General features: G+C 38.8%; 1 protein-coding gene across 35 annotated transcripts in view; it reads left to right on the top strand.

The window, feature by feature from the left end:
• LOC131456742 (receptor-type tyrosine-protein phosphatase delta-like) overlaps window positions 1-24,222 on the top strand; it is a 316,523-nt gene that overhangs the window by 283,142 nt on the left and 9,159 nt on the right. For 13 of the 35 annotated variants that reach the window (XM_058625309.1, XM_058625328.1, XM_058625316.1 and 10 more), the window contains 17 exons: window positions 315-508; window positions 822-848; window positions 1,224-1,341; window positions 1,766-2,353; window positions 2,786-2,886; window positions 2,991-3,247; window positions 4,259-4,352; window positions 6,068-6,277; window positions 7,289-7,449; window positions 9,810-9,821; window positions 10,793-10,905; window positions 12,721-12,762; window positions 13,318-13,415; window positions 15,185-15,308; window positions 17,938-18,113; window positions 20,049-20,168; window positions 20,286-20,440. In XM_058625309.1, the coding sequence (XP_058481292.1) occupies window positions 315-508; window positions 822-848; window positions 1,224-1,341; window positions 1,766-2,353; window positions 2,786-2,886; window positions 2,991-3,247; window positions 4,259-4,352; window positions 6,068-6,277; window positions 7,289-7,449; window positions 9,810-9,821; window positions 10,793-10,905; window positions 12,721-12,762; window positions 13,318-13,415; window positions 15,185-15,308; window positions 17,938-18,113; window positions 20,049-20,168; window positions 20,286-20,440 (2,590 nt within the window). The remainder of the gene's footprint in view (window positions 1-314; window positions 509-821; window positions 849-1,223; window positions 1,342-1,765; window positions 2,354-2,785; window positions 2,887-2,990; window positions 3,248-4,258; window positions 4,353-6,067; window positions 6,278-7,288; window positions 7,450-9,809; window positions 9,822-10,792; window positions 10,906-12,720; window positions 12,763-13,317; window positions 13,416-15,184; window positions 15,309-17,937; window positions 18,114-20,048; window positions 20,169-20,285; window positions 20,441-24,222) is intronic. The other 22 variants (XM_058625336.1, XM_058625337.1, XM_058625339.1 and 19 more) reach the window with 10 other exon arrangements.

A 24,222-nucleotide genomic window follows, 5' to 3' on the forward strand; every position in this document is an offset into this window, starting at 1 on the left:
TTGAAGCCTCCCCTTTGGCTCCACTTTTCTATTTTGGCAAAACACACTTTTATTCCATGTTTTTAAAATCCACTCTACCCATTTTTAATGTTGAAAGATTAGGTCAGTTGTCAGACCTGTTTTTTGCTGTTTTTCCTTACCATTGTTGAAATATTGATGTCATGCAGTTCTTGTTGCAATTTGCTGCACTTTTGTGATATTTTTTTGTCACTGCAGCGTTTTGCGCTTCGACTTTGGGCAAGACTTTAAAAAAGGTACCGAGGGGTTCTCTATAATTTTGACCATTTTTTTTCTATCCCATGATGTTCCTCCAGTTCCTAGTGGGCCACCTCGTAAAGTTGAGGTGGAGGCTGTCAACTCCTCATCAATTAAAGTGATCTGGCGCTCACCGATGCCCACCAAGCAGCACGGTCAGATTCGAGGGTACCAGGTGCACTATGTCAGGATGGTTAATGGGGAGCCCACAGGACAGCCAGTCATCAAGGACATCCTGATTGATGATGCCCAGGTACAACACACTCCTCAGCCAGCCTGTTCTTCTTTTAGACAAATAATACTGCTTTCACTCTCTCACCTTAACATGTGCTACAGCATATACTTTCATTTAAAGTAGGAAACAATCGTATTTTCCTCATGGCATATCAATAAACAAAGTGAATTTGCAGTGACTGTTTAAATGTGATGTCACTAAACATACAGTAATCAACCAACAAATATATTTGGTTGTAGCAGAGTGAGCTTATTCTCTTTCCACTGAAAAATGTATGCACTTGTCCTTATTTGTTGTTTCTTTTCTCTCCACACTCTCGTATCATAATCAGTGGGAATATGATGATTCAACTGAACATGTGAGTAGTTAACTCGGACATGAATGGCATGTGTCTTTTGTGCAACATGAGTCTATGGCCTAATTTTAACCACAGGTTGAGCCCAATTTGACTTTGAATTCAAATTAAACTGATCAAAAAGACAGCACATGCTAACTAAATGTATGCATCTGTTTGTTAGATGGTTACACTGAGAAAACAAGTTGCCAAGTTACACATTTGGATGAAAAAAATTACTAAAATGAACACTATTCTGAAGTATAAGTGAAAACTGACAGCGTGTGTTGTGTCTTTCATGATTATGATGGTGATATCGCAGTACCCTTGTAAATGTGTTGCTTTTATCTATAAATCAGCAAGTATACCTCCTTGAACTTAAATCCCGCATTTTTACAGGAAATGATCATCACAGAGCTGCAGGCTGAAACCACTTATTCAGTCACTGTAGCCGCCTATACGACAAAGGGCGATGGTGCACGCAGCAAACCCAAACTGATCACAACCACTGGCGCAGGTAACATCAACACCTGTTAACAAATGTCCTATTGTTTTCTGATCATATACTATTTGTTTATAACCAACTGTATTTCTACCTGGTAATGTGGTGAAACAGGATCAAATGAGAGAAAGAAGCGCAAGGCACATAATTCTTGTTGTCAAGTGGGAAAAGTGGGAAACGGCTAATTGCTGTCTCATTTAGTACAATGACTCTTACTCGTCGACATGACATGGCCATGCTGAAGGCTTATTTGAATGTGAAATATTAATGTAACAAGAAAAAGGAAAGCCTTGTTCATCTTTTATTCACCATAGGAGACATTCAGAAAAATTTAGACAATCTATTATATGAATGGCTGCCTATTATAAAATATAATTAAGTAGAAAAATGTTCATACATATCCATATCAAGTTGTCTCTCTCTCTCCATTGGTGTTTAGTTCCTGACAAACCCCGACTAATGGTCAGCACAACCAACATGGGCACAGCTCTCCTTCAGTGGCATCCCCCAGCATTAACACACGGGCCTCTTCTAGGCTATCGGCTCCGCTTTGGTCGCAAAGACGTGGATCCTCTGACTGTCATTGAGTTCCCTGAACGGGACAACCATTACACAACCAAAGAGATTCACAAGGGAGCCTCATACACCTTCCGCCTTTCTGCGCGCAACAAGGTTGGCTTTGGAGAAGAGACAGTCAAAGAAGTCACCACAAATGAGGATGTCCCAAGTGGCTACCCTCAGAGCATTATAGCAGAGGGTGCCACCACTTCCACTGTACAGGTTAGCTGGCACTCTGTTTTGCTGGCAGAGCAAAATGGGAAAATAGTGAAATATGCGCTGCAGTATAAGGACATCAACAGCCCACGCAGTCCCTCAGAGCTCTTCATCACTGCTCCGGAATCAACAGTCATCCTGGATGGCCTTAAGGCAGATACCACTTATGATATTAAAATGTGTGCCTTCACCAGCAAGGGCTCTGGTCCCTATAGCCCAAGTGTCCAATTCAGGACACAGCCTTTGGATCAAGGTAGGACGCAGTCCATGAAACTTTTTAGTCCTGACTCCTTACCTTTTAAAATCAGCTGTTCCCTGCGCAGTCCTTTCCCCTGCCCAGCTTTGTCAGGAATAACTAAAATGACACTTGATTATTTATGGAAACAATCAGTAAACTAAACTGTTGTCCTGCCCCTAGTCTCCGCTATCTATCCATGATTTAACATTCACATTAAGTAAGTATGTATGTCTCTTCATGTCTCATCAGTCAAGCAAAGCTCAGTCATTAACATAAGAGTTGGAGATTGTAAGAAGGTAAGATTATAGTGTTGGGTTCAGTGTAGTACTGATTTCAGCCTGGTTTTTCCAGAGACATTCCCAGGTAAGCACTGGTGTAGTACCGTTAATGTCATCGGAAAAAAAGGGATGTTTTGTGTCTAAATCACCCGCTCCCCCTTTCTTTTAGCAGTGTTTGCAAAAAATTTCCATGTGAAAGCAGCCATGAAGACATCAGTGTGGTTGACCTGGGAAATCCCAGACACCTACAACCCAGCTCAACCGTTCACTGTGAGCACTGTCCAGATCATTTTAACATAAATTGAATTAATTAGTCAAATAACTTCCATGACCTTCACTTCAATGTATACATAACACAACTCATTCACGTACAGATTCTCTACGATAATGGCCAGAGTGTGGAGGTAGATGGCAAGCTAACTCAAAAGCTAATCACGGGTCTTCAACCAGAGACACAGTATTCCTTCCTTCTCACCAACCGCGGCAACAGTGCTGGAGGTCTACAGCACCGTGTATCCACCATGACAGCCCCGGACATCCTTCGCACAAAACCGTACTTGATTGGCAAGACCAACTCGGATGGTATGGTGATTGTGGAGCTACCATCAGTGCAAACATCAGAGAGAATAAGGTAAGAGCCAAGTATCAATGTTGATTTTCTTTATTATTACTATTACTATTATTATTATTATTATTGTTTAAAATCACTGATGTCCCCTAGATGTTGATGGTTTAAATCAACTTACATTTTGTTGGAAAACTGCACAGATTTATCAGCTGTATTATTTCATAACATAATATCAGCGTTATAGGCCATAAAGTGCAACAAACCAAATCATGACTCAAAGTCAAGCAAAATGTGATTCAATTTGTAAAAACACATTCCATTTGCCATTTACCATGTTACCCATCATTATTTGTTACTGGGGCAACATGGTAGAAAACAAACAGGTTAACTTGACAGCTAGGACTTTGTCTTGGGAGATCTAGGGCAAAACAGTAATTTATATTCATCCCAATGTTTCAGTGTAATATCCACTTCACCTCAGTCATTACTCTCTAAAGCAGCACAAGTCATTTAAGTACATTCCTATAAGCCCTATAAAGTCTCTTATAGTCTTTCAACAAAGTCCATGGTTGCCAAAAGGCCAGTGTATCAGTTTTCAGACTGACGCTTCAAACCCATCTTGGGTTTTTTGATCTTGCCGGATATATTTGGCCTGTTGTCCCCCCCATGCCAGGGCTTAAGCTAATTAGTTTCCCATTAGCCTGTCACACTGCCTTCCTGGCTAACACTCGTTAGTGCGGTGCCCAACCAGGAAGCCCAACTCTGGCAGAGGCCATTATCTCTCTTGCCACTCTGATGAAAATCCTTTTAATTCTGTATCTGTATCTGCATCCCTAATTAACCCAGAGGGGCCTCAATGAGGTGCAACTATGTTGCCCGGCTTTTCTGAATAATATTTAAACTGATTAAAAGTCATTATATTCTCATGGCACGATTATATGGTTGTTTTTCGTTTGTTTCTGTTAAACAGGATTCTCACTCTAATGTAAAGCTGTTTGGTGTATTTTTGCTGCTGATATTGTACCTTAGATTGGAACATTAATAATATCCTATTCTTTACTTTTTATTTTGCAGGGGATATTACATTGTGGTAGTTCCGCTGAAAAAACAGCGCACCGGCAAGTTTTTCAAACCCTGGGACAATCCCGATGAGATGAATTTGGAGGAGGTATGTAATGATTAATGGCTATGAGCTGGTTATAATCATGCAGAATTCCCGTTATTAGTTGTTTTACCCAGTTGTAGTACCCAGTGTAACAACATATTTGTTACACTTTCCACATCACACATTCCTTCTCAAAACCAGAAAAAAATAGGCTGCGGCAGTTATAAGGGAACTGGAGATGAGTCTCACTGATTGACTCAAATAGCTGCAGAGAACACTGTTCATATGGAAATGAGAACATGAAGTAGCCATCAAGTGCACTGCAAACTCAACTCCCATCCCCTCCTCCTCCTCCTCCTCCTCTTCTTTGTGTCTGCGGTAATTACCTGAAGAGCTGCATCAGGCCTTCATGTCTCTTCTCATTCCAAGCAAAGCTTACTGCATATGCACAAAACACTCAACAACTTTTATATGAAACCAGCTTGGACAATTTAGCAGCCTCTTTTCAATGCACTGTAAATGTGCACAAAAAAGGTTTTAATCCATATATAAGATGTGATTACATTTAATAAACTATTGTTGAGGTAATTGTGACATATTGCAAACTAATGATGCTACACATTTTGTATCTGTCATGAAACGGCCCCTTTGGGTTACTGCAAGTTCGATTTCTGGCAGGGGTTCATATTTCTACATCAAAACCTCTGACAGATAAATTATTTTCAAATTGTAAGATTTAAAACGTTTCTTTTATACACACATCACAGTATATGAGATGTCCAGAGGGTGAAAAGAAAACACACCATGTCTCATCTGCCATTGGTTTTACAGCTTGTGCCTACAGGCCCATGTCTGTAGCCTTGACCGATTGCCCCAAAGTCGCCCCTCTGTCAGAATTTATTTGTTTGTCAATATTGGCACTCACCTTTTCACAACTTTTCCCAAGGGCAGCTAGATTTAGCAGTGTTGACAGGAGAGATGATTGAAGACATTATCAGGCTGCACCAACAGCCCGGCAGCCCAAACAGAGCACACGCAGAAACACACTAATGTGAATGACACCTGCGCGCGCACACACACACACACACACACTCATTCATGCACAGATAGTAAATCCGATACCCAAACTCAGACTTCATTAGCATAATTATGATCCATGCTTCGTACTGTAAGTTTCAACTCAGTTGATTCAGACTTAGAAAGGTATACCTGGAGTGTGTTTAGTGCTATCATTTTTTGTTGTTAAGGTGGAAAAAAAACATTAATTACAAAAGTGGTGTGATGTGTTAAAAAATTATTTACAAAGTAATTTATTCTCTTGTATTGTCCCTTATTTGTCTTAAAAAAAAAACCAAAAAGAAATCACACAAATGCTTGTTGTAAAATAAATCCTACAAAAATCTAATTAAATGTTCAACATGTTTAAGTGAAATGGTGCTGATTGTATCGTTAAGAGATTAAAAAAAAGAGCAATGTTTTAAATGAATTTAGTCTTTTTTACTGTTTGAAGCTGCTGGATAATCCTCAACTGTCTTGTACGCTGGAAAATCACACAATCTTTTAATCACACAATCGTTTGTAGTCCAAATACACATGAAATAAGTCATTGATCTTTTCTGAAATGCTGCGCTTTATGCATCAGCATTTCAGCTTAGCAATCACAAGAAAAGAAGATCCTGATAGACAGATTCAGTTTGTGTAGATGTCTTTTTTATGTGGGTGCTGGAATAAGTCTGCATGTTTTATCAGCTGTCTCCTTTCCCTACTCCTCTCTATAGCTTCTGAAGGAGATAAACCAAACTAGCAGAGGCCTTCGGTTCCGCAGGCAGGCAGAACCCAAAGCCTATATCGCTGCCTACTACAAAGTTCTGCCTAAAGAATTCACTCTTGGAGATGGCAAAATGTACGGGGACTTTCCAAACAAGCAACTTCAGAATGGCCAGGAGTACATATTCTTTGTGCTCGCTGTTTTGGAAATGTCCGAAAATGTAAGTCTGCTCACTTTCTCACACGCTCATTGTCTCAGTTTTCATTCCTATGACATGTCCCTTGATAATGATGTGAAAAACTGAATGTGTTTTTCCTCTGCAGAGAGGTTTAAATTCACCACATCTTTTTGGAGGGTGATTTGATTCTGGTTGTATGTCTTACTCTCAGCCCTTGTGAGACTTCGACTTAAAAACTTAAAGCTGCTGCTGACCCTTCTTGCTGTAGGGAGAAAAACCCCTTAAGACCTTAGCCGATCAAGACGAGCTTGATAACAGTGCTCCTCTTTAATTGCGTCCTGCGTGCAGTCTACCTTATCTCTGCTGCAGCTCATGTGTATGTGTGCATGTGTCTGTCTGGATGGAAGACCGGAAAGCCGCGTGATTGTATGCGCCTGCAGGTGAGATGATGGATTTGATGAGCTGCAGGGTCTATAGTGCTGTCTCACACACTCTCTCCACAAACTCTGAGTTCAGGTAGAGCAAAAATGATAATGATGGACAGAGGGAAATCTCTAATTTGCCCACTGAAGCATATATTTTCTTCCCGCAAGACCATTTTTTTAATCTTCTCTGAGAATGTGAAAAGGTTCAATCAAGGCTCCTGCATAGGGCAAGATACTGAAGATAATTTTGATTGGAGCTTAGCAGAAATTACACAGCAAAACTTGGAATTGGCTTTTAATTTGTAATGTTGGTCATGCTGTCTTTGTCAGAGTCTTGATATGCTCCGTAGTGGGGGCAAATTAACTCAAGTCAAGTCAAGGACTAACGATTTGAATATTCTAATCTCTATAATATTCATCTCTAGGTGAGTAACAAGGTTAATATCAGTATTTATAGGCTTATGTCAAAGGCTAAATGTGATATACTGGCAAGAGAAGATCTTGGAAAATTTGAGGAAGTGATAGCAAGGGGCCATTATGTATAAGTAGCATATGATGGCTAAAAACGTAATATTGATGCAGATTTCAAAATTAAGATTGATCACAGATTTACTTTTCCCTCTCTCAGATCATGTATGCAACCAGCCCCTACTCCGATCCAGTTGTTTCAGCTGACATCGACCCCCAGCCAATCATTGATGAGGAGGAAGGCCTCATCTGGGTGGTGGGCCCTGTGCTAGCAGTTGTCTTTATCATATGCATTGTCATTGCCATCCTTCTCTACAAGAGGTAAGTACATGAAAGTGTAGTCCACACTAGAGTTTTTCTCCTCATATTTCTTATAAATCCATCTCAGATGGTAGCACTACCTGGACAATACTGAACATACAATACTGGGACACATTCACTCAAAGGTGATGGTTCATTATGTGCACTAAATAAACATTATTTCTTCTATACATTCATTTTTAACTCACGTTTAACTTTCATGATAGACCAATAACATGGAGGATATTAATATAAAACAAACATATTTAAAGCAACAAAATGTCAAATTCTGTCTCCAATCGTACAGAAACAATACAGGTTTTGGGTCGGCAATTTTATTGTAAATTATGAAATCTTATTTGTAATCCAAATTTCCAAATTTGAGACTCCTTATATACTGCGAGATACGATTCAAAGATGGCCTCCACCATACAAACACTGTTTCTTTTACCACTAATAGTACTTCTGTCTTTTTGTTTTTCCACAGTAAATCAGTCCTATACCTGGTACTGTTAAATGTTTATCCTTAGACATGTTGTTGCACGGTTTGTGTCAAATACCGTGTAGAGGTTGGTGAACTTCACTCTCAGCTCTTCCAATGTAGGACATAACCTTTTCCCAACTGTAGCAAATCCTACATTGCGTTACTTTAATTGTCAACATGCTACTATGCACAAATATTCAGTTTGCACATTAATGCAGACATTTAAGGCAAGATCTGAACTTAAAGCCTGAGGCGCATTGATCTTCAGACTATCCATGACCCTCACTGGCAGTAGCACAAACACACACTAAATCTCAGCTGAGTAAATCCAGGCACACATTTACCCAAACTGTCAAGCCATCAAATGCATACGCCCACAGTCCTTCACACAGACGTGCATTGACTGCAAGTTAATCAGAGACACACACTCACAAACACATGTAAGCACTAGTGATAGTGTACTTTCACACCGAATCAAAACAGCCTCTTCTGTCTGAAACCCCCAAGCGTAAGCTAGACTTTGTGCTGTCACTGCTCATCAGTCAAGTGTAGGAGCGGAGAGCTTTGACTCTCTGCTACATTACACTGCATATGTGTGCAGATGAAAAGAGACCCTTGGGCATGAGCCGGCATTGCAGCCACCACCACAAACAACCCCCCTTTAAGAAAACCCACTCCACAAGGGAACTCAAATCGAGATACTGACTTTGACCTAATGCTGTGACAGCACACACATGTGGACATATTTTACATAAATGTGTTTACACATACATTTCTTTTTCTGTTTGTTAATGTAGCATTTTATTTTTTATCTGGTCACCATAAGAATTTTGTGCAAAGTTAATGTAATCAAATGTCCAGTCCTAAGCAAAATGTAACTGTCATCCTGCAGAAGTGTTTTTAGCAATGTAAGATTAATACTTGAAGAGTCAGCTGGAAACAAACAATAACAAAAGAAATTGCATCAGCAAAATGTACGTTTATGCATACTACTGTATTCTGACTTTTTTCATAATGCAAGTATAGGTTGGGATACTAAAGGAGGTGGATTTAAAATGAGAACTATATTGTACATCTGGAAAGCTTCAGTGTTTCCATTTGTGGTGGGGAGATTTACTCATTGATTAACTAGCCAGTAGCCACGCCATGTTAGGAAACACTGACTGCATAACCAGGAGACATTTCTCTTGTTAAGATCAATTTTTATGTGACAGAAAGCCATTCTTATGTTAAAGGGTGACAACCATGTGAATTTGAGCTCTGGGTATGGACATGGGAATAAAACTGGGCAACTTCATCAGAGGAATTGTACACCTACATGTAGGATAATCGTTATTAAAGCAATACTGCATTTAATAAAATGAACGCATACATACATTTGTGTAACATACATTTTAAATCCCTATATCTGTAATGTATGCAGATGTGTTCAAAAATATGATCATGTTCGTCATTTGCCTTTATAACACAGCATGCATAAATCTAAATATGCGTAATTCTCCGTCTTAATAAATGCATCAGTGAAAGGCTTATTTGCAGAAAAAGACAGACAGCAATTAGAAGTCAAGAGATTACTTTTATGCTTGAACAAGAAGCAATCAGCTGAAACTCCTTGAAATTGCAGAGATACAATGTACAAATCTTGAATGCACCTGGGAAACTGTAGTTTCTGAGGCAAAGAGCCCCAAGGCTGCATAATTAAGTATAATCTCAAAAGGGAAGCATCGCTAATCATGTACACAAAGCAAAACCGAGATAGGATTGGATCATTTGTCTCTTGTGTATTCAGTCATTCACTCATCCTATAGAACGGTTCTGGAATATTCTCCACTAAAGCTTTAAGTCTTGCCACCTAATGCTGTGTCGATATTTCTTTCCTTGCTGACCAATGGAGCAGCAAACCAGACAGGTAAGAGTGAGAGAGAAGTAGGAAAACTAATCCCCCCCCACCCCCAAGACTATCAATACATATAGAATTTATCATTCAGTAGAGTTGAGGTCATTTGTGGAATAATGCTGTGTGCTTCATCAAAATGTATATGTAAAACTATATTAAAATACATGCTGCTTGCAATTAGTAATGCAACATTGTTTGTATGATAGATGTCAGCAGGTATTTACTGGGAGATCAAAACACAAACTATTTGACTTTGTCCACTAATAAATCTTGAATTCATAATGTTATTTATTGACCATATAATTTGCCCATTATATTACAGTTACTACTGACCTCCTGCACCTACTACCAGTGTTATATTGATTCTTCTGAGCATACCCGCATTGCCTTTTAGGAAACTGAGACTTGAGTCACAGCTTGAGGCTGGATGAAATTGTTATAAACAAAAAATATGTGACTATATGTGAAATTATTACTGCATGAATCTCAAAATACTGGGAGGAAAAAAAAAACAATAATAAAAATGCAGTGGAAAAAATATCACACAATAACACAATACAAACAAGTAAAGCACAACAGCCCTTTTGTAACAGATGACGTTGTGGTTCAATAACTACAATAAGTGCAGATTCAGAATTCATCTAACATCTATCTTCTATCTGAGACCGCCAATGGAAAGTTAACCGTACACGTTTCATAAAGATAGTAAGAAAGTAGCTATTCCCCTCAATCAAGTCAAAGCTATTGCATTGGATTGTGTTATATGCTGAAGTGATGCTATTTAGTCCAGCTCTGCAGCTGTTACAGTAGCAGAAAGAAGGGTATATTTCTTTCAACTTCCTAATTATATATCTGCCTTCACGATAAATTAAGACCACACAGCACACTTTGTGGTTAAACTGCAATACAGTTCTATTTGTTTTTCTCTTTTGTGCACAAAAGATTATCTAAGAAACATGTATAATTTGCTTATTATTCCACAGAAAAAGAGCAGAATCTGAAGCTAGAAAGGGCAGTCTCCCCAACAGCAAGGAAATGCCACTGCATCATCCCACTGACCCTGTTGAGCTGCGACGTCTCAACTTCCAAACACCTGGTAAGTATTACAAAATAACACCAGTTCATGCTCTGTGAATTTGCAACTTTACATGTTTTATTGAAATGGTGAGCAATACTACAGATTGCTTGCTTTAGGGAAAAACATGTTTCCATAATTGGCATTCCATGGCATTATCTACCTTTGCATTCACTGCTGACACTGAAGCCAAATGCAATGATGTCCTTTTAAAGGTCCTCTAATGTTTGCAGTGAGATTGGCACGATACAAACGAGCAGTTTGCACACTGTGGACAGGTGCTTAGGCAACGCAGAGAGGGTCAAAACCGTCAGTGTCCTCCCTGGAGGCACTCATAAATGGAAAATTTAAAAAAAGTGGAAATCCAAGCCTGACAGTTTCGAGGTACCTGTCATCTACCTATGTACCTGGGTTATCCAGGTCATCAAGACTTGTCATGCTTACTCAGAATAATGCGGTCTTGCTAGGATGTTATGCTGCTGCTGGACATCCCACAATGCAGCATTTTGGTGGGTGAAACACACACAAAATGTGTTATGGTTGTGTGTGAGTGTTTACTTGCTCTGACCTTTAGTGCTAAGGAAAGCAGTGGTCAGTGATCATGCCATGGCTTATTCATGAGGTCATTTGTCGACTAGGGAGCAGCGTCCATTTATCACCTGGAAAGGTGGTATGCATCCACGCTCTCGAACCTGACAGAGAGAGACATACTTAACTGCAGTTTGAGTTGCTCTGGCATAGACTGCTTGGGGACAGGTGTTCAGAGACGGCCAATAATGTTGTAAAATCAAAGCCATATTTTTTCAGGTCAGCTAAGAAATGAAAGGAGGATGAATTATCTCTGCAGGCTCATTTTTTAAAAAAAGCATATGCATATCCATGAAAGCTCTTCAGTGATGTTAGGACCATTACTGGTCGTTTCATCCTGGTAGAGGGGTATTTTTCCTTTGGCTTAGAGTGATCTGAGCCATTCTCCCACCATTTCGTTCGCCTCTCAAGCCACCAGTTTTGTTCCCCAACAGCCTTTCTGAGAGCTGGTATCTTAGCTATCTCACTGCTTAACAAAGAACCAAACATATTTCCCACCACTGAACACTTTCTCCTAATTCCTGAAGCACCTCTACATTAGACCACCTCTCTTCCCCAACTCCCTCCACCCTTCCATTCAACCAGGTTGGACATTTTCATCTTAAGGATGCTTGATATTTGAGCAGTGGCATGTTGGAAATGGTACTTTCATTGTCCCCCAGTGGTGAAAATGGATTTTGAGTAGAAGGCTGCGATGCAAACACCCATTTCCGTCTGTGAAAGAGATTTGTGAGTGGGAGGGAAAGTGACACACAGCTTCCATTAGCTAATGCCCACTTATATCAGCAGCTGAAATGAAACATCGCCTCATCGTAGGAGAGGGACACCATCAACTATCTGGTGTGTTAAAATGGCTCCTGAACTTAAGTCACAGATCTTGAGCCATGGGCGACCGTGTCAAGTTTACATTGTAAAAGTAAAGTTTACTGAACTGTGGGTGGAATATTATGGTGTGTCCATTACCACATGAGCACAGCATTCTCTGGCTAAAACAAACATTCTATGTTCTAACATACTAATATTCAGTAGTTAGTTTAGTTTGTTATGATTTGTCTACTTTCTAATTTCTATGAAATAAGAAACGTGGTATGGTGAAGTTTAAAATGTTTGGACATGACTCATTTAGATTACACGTATCAATTTCTCTACACTTGTGCCATTTCAATTCCTACCTTTGTTCGTAGGGAAAATAGTCACATTGTTCTTAGACCTACAATGTTTTTGATTACACCGCCGTTTCCTCCACAGGTTTAGGTGCGCACAGGCACTCCAGTAACCTCCATTTATCAAGTTAGTTGGCCTCCATTATGCATTTGACATGAATTGTTTTTTGTTTTTGTCTTTTTCAGCTTTAATTTCCTTATTTTCCTTTTTTCTGCCAAGTCTTTCCCCATCCCCATCTAATCCATCTGGTGTAATGCTATGTTATCACGGGAGGAGGAGTTTGAAATGACGGGCTGAAAATGTGTTTTCACTCAAAGCAGACATCAACATCTGACCTAACATTTTTAAATTTCTTTTTGTTTGTTTTTCGGGATGTTTCTGTCTGTATGTCACTGCCATGCTAACTGTACACTACAGCTTTCTGTGCAAATAACTTACTTCTTTCTCTGTAGGAAGAGTCCCAGTTGAGCAAATGTGCTCGAGGACTCTCTTTGGCTTCTGTTATCCATATAGTCTCTATGAGCATGGGCACTGCTTTGAGTGAACTGCCAAGCCTAACAAGATCCACCTCCATCCCCCTGTTAAACACATATGCTGCATATCTAATGATTCCCTAGCTTTTGCTTGGGTAATAGCCTCTTGCAAGTCTTGTGACTGACCTTCAGTCCATCTCATTGACAGGTATGGCAAGCCACCCTCCAATTCCGATCATGGAATTGGCAGATCACCTGGAGCGACTGAAAGCCAACGATAACCTTAAGTTTTCACAGGAATATGAGGTAAGTGTATTTTAAATTTGAATAAATTCTGAGGTTCAGTGTGGCACAGTGGATTGTTCAATAGTTACAATGCAATAGAATACAATAGTTATAGTATATGAGCATGCACCAGGTGCTCAAATGAACTGTGAATTCAAAGCCTTGGAGGCTTTAATCCTACCATTGCATGCTCATGCTAAACTTATAGTAGTTCAAGCATGTCAACAATGTGATAACAGGATATGATCGATAAGTACGATGATTTTAAAATAGCCAATATTTCAGAAGGTTTATCTATACTTCAACTTTAGTCTCACTCTGGAATACAAAGGCTCTTTCATAATATTCATCATTCTAATTTATTTCAGAACCATGTTGCCAATGTTACTGTTTCCTTCATAATCAAGATAACAGATGAATTTCTGTTTGCAGAACACTTGTTCATCCTTAAACATGGTCCAAACAAGAGGTCCTTTATTCAGTGCTGTGTGACATCAGAACAGCTACTCTTTGTCTTCCCGTTTTTCTCTGTGGTTTCTGCAATGGTTCCAAAATCTGAGGTCACCATATGGGTGCCTGCCAAGCTGCCCAGTCATTATTGCAGCATAAGTACACTGAATTCCAATTTTATAGTGCCTATTCAATTGCAGTGAAAAGCAATTTTGCAAGTACAATAAAATGAAGATTTTGATGATGAGCAATGCTGCAGCCTACTGTTTCAATCTATTTTGATAAAATATCAGGGCTGCTTGTGGTAATTTGTGCACATAAAAACCTGGTACTGGCAGAAGTTTGGTCTAATGTTCCCCAACATTAAACTGGTCTAAAAGCAAAAATAAAGCTCATTTTCATACACTGACTGATTTTAAATGACCCCAGAAAGCAGGATGGCACCAAGATATATTTAGATTATATGAAAGGTCACTCTCATAATGTGGCCATTAATTGCTTTTTCTATTGTGCATTATGATTTATTCTACTTTAAGCAAAGAATAATACATAAAAGCATCCTGTTTTCATTAAAAAGGCTAGCACAATAGTTTCCCTATAATACAAAATGAAATTATATCATTCATGTATTTGTATTTTTCTTTTGTGGCATTATATTCATAATTTATTTGGGATAAGAGACTATTATCAATGTCTGCTTCATGAGGCCTACTTGGGAAGCATATTCTGTGAAATTAGTCTCAAGTGTGGGGCTCTCGTATTTTCCAAAGATCCTTACTAATCGAACGACAACATAGAAAGATGACATTATAATCATTAATCAAGAAAAGCATTCCACTTACTCATTAATGAGTATAAATTTGAACAAAAGAGTTTTTGTTCTCATTTACTGAAAATATTAATATGTAAAAGGTCAGTCTTTAACTTCACATTATTTGCATTTGGGGAGTATCTTTGTATACAAGCACATTTGTATAAAATTGAAAAGACCACTTTTTCACCATCACTGTTTTGTACAGGATGAAGTGACACTAAAAATCAATGGTTAGACTTAAACTCTGCCTTTAAATAACACAACTTCCCCTTCTATAAACTGCCTTCCTGGTAAAATGCTAAAGACATTCTTGATAAACTACTAAGTAAAGTACAATAGATCAAAGAGTTACTTTCAATGTAAGCTGCTGCATGTTAAAAGGCACATTTCATCAATTCTTTGCTCTCTTAATTGATCTTGCATGGTCACCTCGTGGGGAATTTACATAAAGCTAAATTAATCCTTGGTTATGGTTTCTTTAGAAATATTCTTATAGTGCTATTCTTCTTCTCGTCTTGTCTTTCAGTCAGTCGATCCTGGTCAGCAGTTCACATGGGAGCACTCTAACCTGGAGGTGAACAAACCAAAGAACAGATATGCTAACGTGATCGCGTATGACCATTCCAGAGTCTTGCTCTCCGCTATCGATGGTAAGCCACCCACCTGCACCTTCCCTCCCAACTGCTGTATTGATTGTCCCGACAGCCAGTCTATTTGTAGCTTTCAGACCTCAGGAGTGCAACCACACTATACTTTCAAATTATGTGCTTGCACGAGCATGCTGTAATTCTCATTTCCCTTAATTTCTTTGCTGCATGGAACGAAAGAAACACTTTAAAAAAATGCTTCTTTCCAATAAACAAATCAAGATAAACCAAACACCTATGATGGTGAGAGTCAGTGCTCACTGCATTAAACAAAGATATAGTGCATGTTATATCAAGCCATTACTTGTCATTTAATCTTGAAATAGAAGCAGTAAGCAACCCCAAATATAGGAACATAAGGTGCCACATTTTAATTAGCCTTATGCATTACTTGCTTGTGAGAATGCATTTAGTCAAAAATCTGACTGATCAAATAGGTTTTCCCCTTTGCTCCCACATTGAACTTGAAAAACAAAGTTAAATACAAAAAATACATTATCTAAGTCTTACTGTTAGATATTAATGCTGTGTACAACTATTTGTCCATTGTACCCAGTGTGAGCCCAGTGTGAACCTAACTTTATTTGCCATATTTAGTTGGTGTTGCCAATGAGAGTACACCTTTTAAGAAATTAAATGGCATTTTGAAAAGGCCAGTCAACTACAATGACACAGTAACAATTGGACACACACACATTTATTAATTAACCATTTCCATTAAGCTGCTACGATTGAGTGCATAAGAAAATAAACAAAGTGGTTAATGGCTAATGCAACAAAAAGAGATGGAGTGGGAGAGGCCTTTTGCAGTTTCTCAGAAACACAACGCACAGCTTGAGTGTTGATGGAACTCCATTAGCCAGGCATATAAATAAATTTGCACAACCACACAGGAGCCTTTATGCTGTAGCAAGTGAGAAGTTCTCAGCCAAGTGGACATGAGGGACGTCCTCTTTTATTTCTGTGCTTAAACAAAGCCTTTTGGCAAGCAATGTGTCTATTGTATACTTTGATTGAGTTCTTTGGATATAAAGGGATTTGGGATTTGAAGAGAGCTACTTTCAGACTGTATTGATGTAAGGATGGATCAGCAGGATCTTTGGGATACAGGCGCTCTGAGGAAATTTGGGGATTTTAATGGTCTTGATATCACAGCAGTCGCTTGATATGTGATGACTGTCAAGGAAGTTGCCTTACCAGAAGAGACACTGTGCGCTTTAGGAGGGTTTATCTACAGTTAATACTGAAACCCTTCTATACCCTTTCTTGAGCTAAACTGTTCATTTTATAATCCCATTTAGGACTGGTTCACACTCGATGCACTGAGCTCAAAAGTAGACGTGCATCACATTTGTCAACATGGGTACTAAAATGAAAATGCAGTCACAACATAAAGTGACACATCCAGTGTGAACCGGCCTTAGAATGTTTGTTTTTGTCAGCGTACAGAAACTGCTTTGAAATTCCATATTTCCTCCAAATTCAATGAATCGTATGTTATTTTTGGAAGATACTTATTTTTTCATTAAATGTATTTTTATTCAATGACAAGAGCTAGACTTGAGTCATTTCCCCCTGCTCCTCAAAATGTTTTTAAAGGAAATCTAATCAAGATTTAATGTGACAACTTTATTCTGCAATGTTTATTTCTAAATAGGCATACGGACTGCAAAAATTACACAAATCCTGAGTGACAGAAAGCATAAAGGCAAAAGCCATTTGCAAATACATTTTAAACAACTTGACTCATTCTCATTAAACTGCAGTAATGTCTCTCCTTTGCTTTTTCTTTTCAATTTACAAACACACTGGGTTTAATTGTATTTATCCCTTGTCCATCATGGATATGACAGCTGTCGGGCTGTGTGGACGACTTAAACCTCGACAGGGAGAGTAGGAAAAAAAAAAAAGTGGGTGGGTTTGAACGTTTTCATATTCTATTTCCTTTGCTTTTTATGCTGAATAAGTTACCTGGGAGTAAAAGGCAGTGTGGGAAAGCGGGGGAGAGGAAGCAGTTGGAGTGAGGGGATTCTCTGGTACGTGGCGTCCATGCAGATGAGACTTATCTTGGTCGACCATGTGTGCACGGAGCCCCTGAACTGCCAGTCCTAAAGCATTGACTAGCTGTCAGCTCCGTCTCTTTTCCCTGGATTCGAAAAGGCAGCTGTGCTTTTCATTTAATATACGCAAAGGGAAGGAGGAGTGAGGGGAAAGGGGGAAATTGTTTTGCTAGTTTTTTGTTGGTTTGTTTTTCTCCATGTGAGGCTTTTACAGACCAAGCTTTATCTGTAAGTCAGTTGCAGATATGGAAGAGGAATGCAAAAAACTGTGGATTGTTGATAGCAAATACAAATGTTCCCAGACTGTAAGTTTGGTCCCAAACTCACAGCCTTATGCTTTTTAACACAGAGGACAGTCTCACACTGCCTCATCTAATATGTGTACGGGCAGAATCCGATGTTACTAAGAAAAGAAAAATCAAGACATGGGACAGTTAGGAAAACAGCAAGTGCCACAATTCACCATTTTACATACTATAAGCTTTTTACCTCCACAGCACACTGGTATACTTTTCCAAACTCTAGAAACTCAGCTTTACTCATTCACTCATGCACAATTTGTTTCTACTTAGGTATCCCGGGAAGTGACTATATCAATGCCAACTACATTGACGGGTACAGAAAACAGAATGCCTACATTGCCACCCAAGGATCTTTGCCGGAGACATTCGGCGAATTCTGGAGGATGATCTGGGAGCAGAGGAGTGCCATCATTGTCATGATGACCAAACTGGAGGAGAGGTCCAGGGTAAGAGAGTTATGTATAAATAGCCATACTATTCTGAAGTGCTCTCCTTCTCATAGAGAGTATTACATGAATAAAATGAGTCATGTGTAACTGAAAAGACAGCTTTCAACTCTGAAATCCAGGAACATTTGTTTTATTTTGAACGTGGGCATTATGGACCCCACAGTCTGACAAAAGTCAAGGTTATTTACACGTCAACAAAACACATATATATATATATATATATATACACACATATATATACACACACATATATATATATATATATATACACAAACATATATATATACACACACACACACACATACATATATATATACACACACACACACACATATACACACACACACACACACACACACACATATATATACATATATACATATACATATATACACACATGTATACATATATATGTATATGTATATATATATATATATATATATACATATGTGTATATGTATATATATATATATATATACATATATGTGTATATATATACATGTATGTATATATAATGTATATTGTTAAATGTGCGTGTACTTTTAAAGTTGTACGGTATATTGTGCTCTTGCTTCCTCTTTCAAAACGTATTCCTCACAAGAAGCCATAAAGCATTCCGTTGCACCCTTATGCATTCAGACGGTCACAAACCTGGTGACTGATTAGTGACTTATGTCCTTAACCAAGTGCTGCTGAAAGCACAGGATGACCATCAGTAATAAAACACTCACAGACGGAAAAGCTGCACTGGCAGCTATATCTCTGCTCCTTTAAAGGTTTTCATGGTCAAAAGACACTTCCTCTCCCTCTCGCTTTCTCTGGCACACCTTAAGAGTGTTTAACTGAGCACATGAAAGCTTGCATGGGTTTCATATGCTACTGACCTTCACACTTGTATGCCTTCTCTAAGAGCTTGGCACAGTGTTGACTGGGGTGCTGACTCAATCCAGAGAGCATCTTCCACTCACTATTATTACAATATGCAAAGCGAATAAGCTAGTGTGGCCTTTTTTCAATTTTTACTGGAACTATTAAACACCGTTTTTCAATTAAATCAGGTCCATTTAATTGAAAAAAGTTTTTTGAGTGAAATGAGAGCATGTGTTGGCTCTACTGTAAGGGTTTCCTGTAAGATATCGTCACATTTATTAGTCACCACTCTGGGGACCACAGAAGCTGTCTTTGTACACTTTAAGTGTCTGAAGCTTAAGTATTTGCATGTCAACACTATGGATCATTCCATTACTTCTAGTGTTGAAATTACATAATTTCTCCATGTGTCAGCGTGACACTCTCTAAGGGAATTCAATTAGGGGGAATAACAATTGTTAGATATTAGAATATTTCAGACTGCTGTCTATTTGTCATACAATTGAACAGTCACAAAGCATCAGGCAGCAGGATATAATGACGATCACGCTGACATTTCGATTGTGTTCAACATGCTGCCGAAAACGTATCGGTTCTGAAGGACAATATCCAGAACAAGAATTAAATTGAAACCCAGTTATTTCCTCCCTAGCACTAATAGTGCTTCCCTTTGTCAGCTAAGCAGTAATGTTATAATGGAACAGTGTTTTATTGGCTGTTCACTGTGAAACAAAGCTGTACACTCAAGTAGCAACGAAGCTGGGGCAGTAATATGATTGGAAAATAGCAGTTACCTTTGTAATTATAGATTGTATAAGGACAACTGTAAGCACAGAAACGGTACTGTGCAAATATCTCAGGCCGTTTCATTGATTTTGGAATTTAAAAAGTCAGCAGGAATGAGTTGATTTCCTGCATTATGTTACCTTTATTTTCTTGTTGTATTTATATATAATTGTGTATACTCTATGTGTATTTAGATGAATCTGTTATGATTATAGGGGTAACATTCTCTATAGTCTTAGTGATCATTGCTTAATATGGTATTCCTGTCTATTACAGGTGAAATGTGACCAATATTGGCCCAACAGAGCGACAGAAACCTATGGTCTCATCCAAGTGACACTTCTGGACACCGTAGAGCTGGCTACATACTGTGTCAGGACATTTGCACTTTTTAAAGTAAGAGGCATTTTGAATCAGTTTTCCTACAGAAGCCCATTCCAGCACCATTAAAAAGTGTCAGGTAGTTGAAGTGAGACAAAGTGATCACTAACCTTTCTCCATCTCCATATCCAGAATGGCTCCAGTGAGAAGAGAGAGGTGAGGCAGTTCCAGTTTACGGCCTGGCCAGATCACGGGGTACCAGAGCACCCAACACCGTTCCTGGCCTTCCTGAGACGGGTGAAAGCTTGCAATCCTCCGGATGCAGGGCCCATGGTGGTTCACTGCAGGTAAGAAACATCATAGGTTTATAAAATCCTGAAGCATGAAATTGATTTTTCCCTCCATTTGCTGTAATGAATATATGAATACATATGAAAAACAATATATTCATGTCTGTCTGAGTCATCTGTTCAATAATAATAAAGATTTTGGAAGACATTGCACATGGAACGGAGAAACAGAGTGAAGAAAACCTGATGCAGTGGCGTGTGATCTGACGATTTTATATCGTGATTGATCTTGAAAAACATCCACAACATCTACAATTCAAGCAAATTGTTCAGACGTTGGTATTCTCTGACATTTACACTGTCTATCTTAATAATATCAAGGATCCAACCTACATTCACAAACCAACAGATGGCTGTGCTGATTGGCAAAATTGTATTACATGTCTTCATTGTGTGCGACAACGATGTGATTTAGCGGCACTGTCAAGATTTTGCTCATCTTGATCTCATGAGGTCCCAAAACACAAATGCTTCTGCTTAAAAGAAGCTTTAGAGCAGTCAAAAATAATAAAGCATTAAAGGCAGCAAAAGCTACATGTTTGGATTCTGAGCACAAAAATGTCTTAAAGTCTGTTATTTATTGGTTTTTGCTATTTATTGGCTGCTGATAAAAACGTAAACAGCTCAAATAACATCTAATTTGGCTTTAAAATACCATTCTCAGATGCAACATGTTTTAAATGGTGCAAATATACATGAACGATGACTGGTTTGAGTTGAGTTGAGTTTGGATATTCTCAACAATACATTTCAAAACTACCCTTAAAAGCCCAGTGAGTAAAAATTTGTGACGTCTAATGTGGTGGCCTTTGCATACTAGAAAGGATGTCGCTCTTTCCCATTTACAGAGTAAGCTTCAGTTTCAAAACGCAGAATGCTCGTCAGACCAGATTGTCCATTCAGGTTAAGGTAGAGACATGGTGGCCTAAAGTACATATAAAATGCTTTGTCTTTTACCACCAACTAAACAATGTTTATTTTAAAGCAAATTTACACTTACACAAACATACTTTTGGGTTAAAATTTCGCCTAAACTCCTCGTAAATGTCACACACTGGACCTCAAAGATTGACTGAATAACCCACTGTCACTATAACAAAATCAGTGCATTAGCTTTAATTGATGTTTACAACATCACTGCACAAAGAGTACCAGCGCCACTATCCTCAGCGAACTTTAACACATCTCCTTTTACAGTGTGACACATACACACCCGTCATTTGCCTTACTTCATCACTTCCATGTCACACATGAGGAGCTCACAAGTTTTAGGTTACTGCATTAGAAACAAATAACTTTCACTTTCATGTCAACTTCACTCCCTGCAGCCACATAAGCGGCCAGACTCCCAACAGAGAGGCACAAAGACACAAGACAGCCTTTTGGCTCCACTCAACTCAGAATGCTTCTGAGACTCCACAGAGGAAGCAAGTGACTGAAAAGAGAAAAAAGACAGCAAAATGAAGAAACAGTGATAGTGAATGTAACAGATACAAACTTGTGTTAGGAAGTGACAAAAAAGGGAAGGGGGATTACTGGAGAATAAGAATTACCACATGCTGAAGTTAATTAGAGCTAGTCGCCGAATCACTTCAAATTGAAAATCCTTTCTTTTACAATGAAGCAGAATGCTGGAATTAATGTCACTCTGCAGATGGGAGGTTTTAATTCCTCTGGCTCCCTATCAGATACAGTGTTTTTCCAAGCTCTAAATCCTCTAAGAGGCGGTTTTTCCTCTTCATGTTTGACCACAATTTTAAATAGACATTTACTTCTAAAATGTTATTATGAGGGTTGATTTGTGATGTTGAGCACAGATATTTAGTATATAAATGTATTTTGTGCTGTAGAAAACACATTTTCTTTTGCCCAAGCTGTTTATGCACATGCAGTAAAGGCTGAACAAAAGCTAGAAGAAGAAAAAAGATTTGCAGTGTATAATTGGTACAGTCTCTTCAATGATTGATAATTACTTGGCACCAGAAAGTGCTTACCACCTACAGTATGTGCATGCCTTATGAAAAGACCATACAAACATAAAAATGAGCAAGCATTTGCTCTATTTTTTTGTTTGTTTTGTCATTTGTGCTCATTGGCTCAATGTTATTGTTAACTATTCAAAATACAAGAACACACACGTCACTGGAGTTTTAAAGCAGTTTGTTTTTTTTTATCAATCTTTGCAGAAGTAAAAAAGAAAAGAAAGACACATTTTGTATTTCATTTGCAGTACCACAAATGTGTGACCTTGGCATAGTCATGGTCTCACAAACCAGAAAGCAAACAGTTAGCTGGGAGTATGGTTGACAAATTGTCTCAGTAACAGAACCCACATTCTTATGGGATATTTTAAACATTGGTTTAATGGGTGGTTATTGCAGCTTCCCACAGTAGTACGTATGTGAATAAAACACATTCTTGTGATGCCCCTTTAGAGCATGTTCACAAGGTGAGCTCACAACAAACGTGCTGTTTTCTTTACTCTGCTTCACCATGTATAATGCGGACTTGTACACAATCATGAAGCACGAGACGAAAAATGCAGAGGCTCAACAGACTTAGACCCTGCTTTCTATTGCTCAGTGCTTTGGCTGCACAACAGATTTAGTTTCAGTAAATGCATAACACTACAATGCCCTACAATATCCATCAGAGACGATATACCCCATAAAAGACTGATCTTATGGTTTAGTATCATGGTGGTACACAATGAATGGCAGGCGGAACAATTAAACATGACCTACAGCATTTAATCAAGCAATAAAGAGCTGACCTTCTCCTCCAAGGGACGTAGGGATAGATGAGGATGACTGCTTTACATTTACACTTTTCTATCCCACGAAGTGGTCTTTGTGGTTTGTTAGAAAGTGTTGCATTTGGGTGTTATCTTGGGTTTAGTTCTTCCAAATCTAGTCATATGTGGGACTCAAAAATAAAAACATTAGTCTGAAATAATGGCTCACTTCAATGGCTGCAGCTAACTTTACTGCAACACTGCACTACTGCTTATTACAAATATTAATAAGATCCATAACTGTCCCTCTTTCTAGTGAAGTGAAAGTGTCTGAACTACAATGTCAACTCTAAAACTCTCTCTTTTTGAAGTTGTGTACTCTCCACTTTGAAAGTTCTTGCGTATACACGAGACAAGAATTATTTTTGACTCTTTTGGTAGCTATGCAGTGATCCTGGAGAATTTGAGGTTGTGTGTGTGTGCTCCATAAGCAGTGGGGAAACACTGACGGGTTGGCTGACAGCAAGAGATTTGGTAACAATACATATGTAATTGCTTTCACCACTGCTCATGCTTTATCTTCTTGGGACTCATTGCAGCTGTATTTTACACTGCACTCATTCACCCACCCTCTATTCCCAAAACTCCTGGAAAGCATATTAGCCTGACACTTAATGTGTGTCGATGTCCAAAGCAGCTGGTCCTGACGGGGCTGAAAAGGCAGTGTCAAGTCATTAATGCAGTCAGTGCGCCTGCTCCCCTTCAACTGCCAAACACACCAATGGCTTTCTGCACCACCACGCAAGCCATCTCTTGTCGATAAAGGAATATTTCACATATCCAGCATTTTCTGCTGTTGCATTTCAGAAAACGTATGGTTAATATTTGTTCCAGCAGTGTTGTCTTTTTTCTAAAAACTAACTTCAGAAACACACAACTTCAGGATGACTTGCTGCATCTACCTTCCTTCATCCCACCTTCCCTTCTCCTCTCAACCCATTCCTCATCTTCCTCTGTCTTCGTCTCTCTAGCTCAGTGCTGTCAC

This window comes from Solea solea, chromosome 3 (genome assembly GCF_958295425.1).
Source record: "Solea solea chromosome 3, fSolSol10.1, whole genome shotgun sequence".
NCBI classification, from domain to species: domain Eukaryota; kingdom Metazoa; phylum Chordata; class Actinopteri; order Pleuronectiformes; family Soleidae; genus Solea; species Solea solea.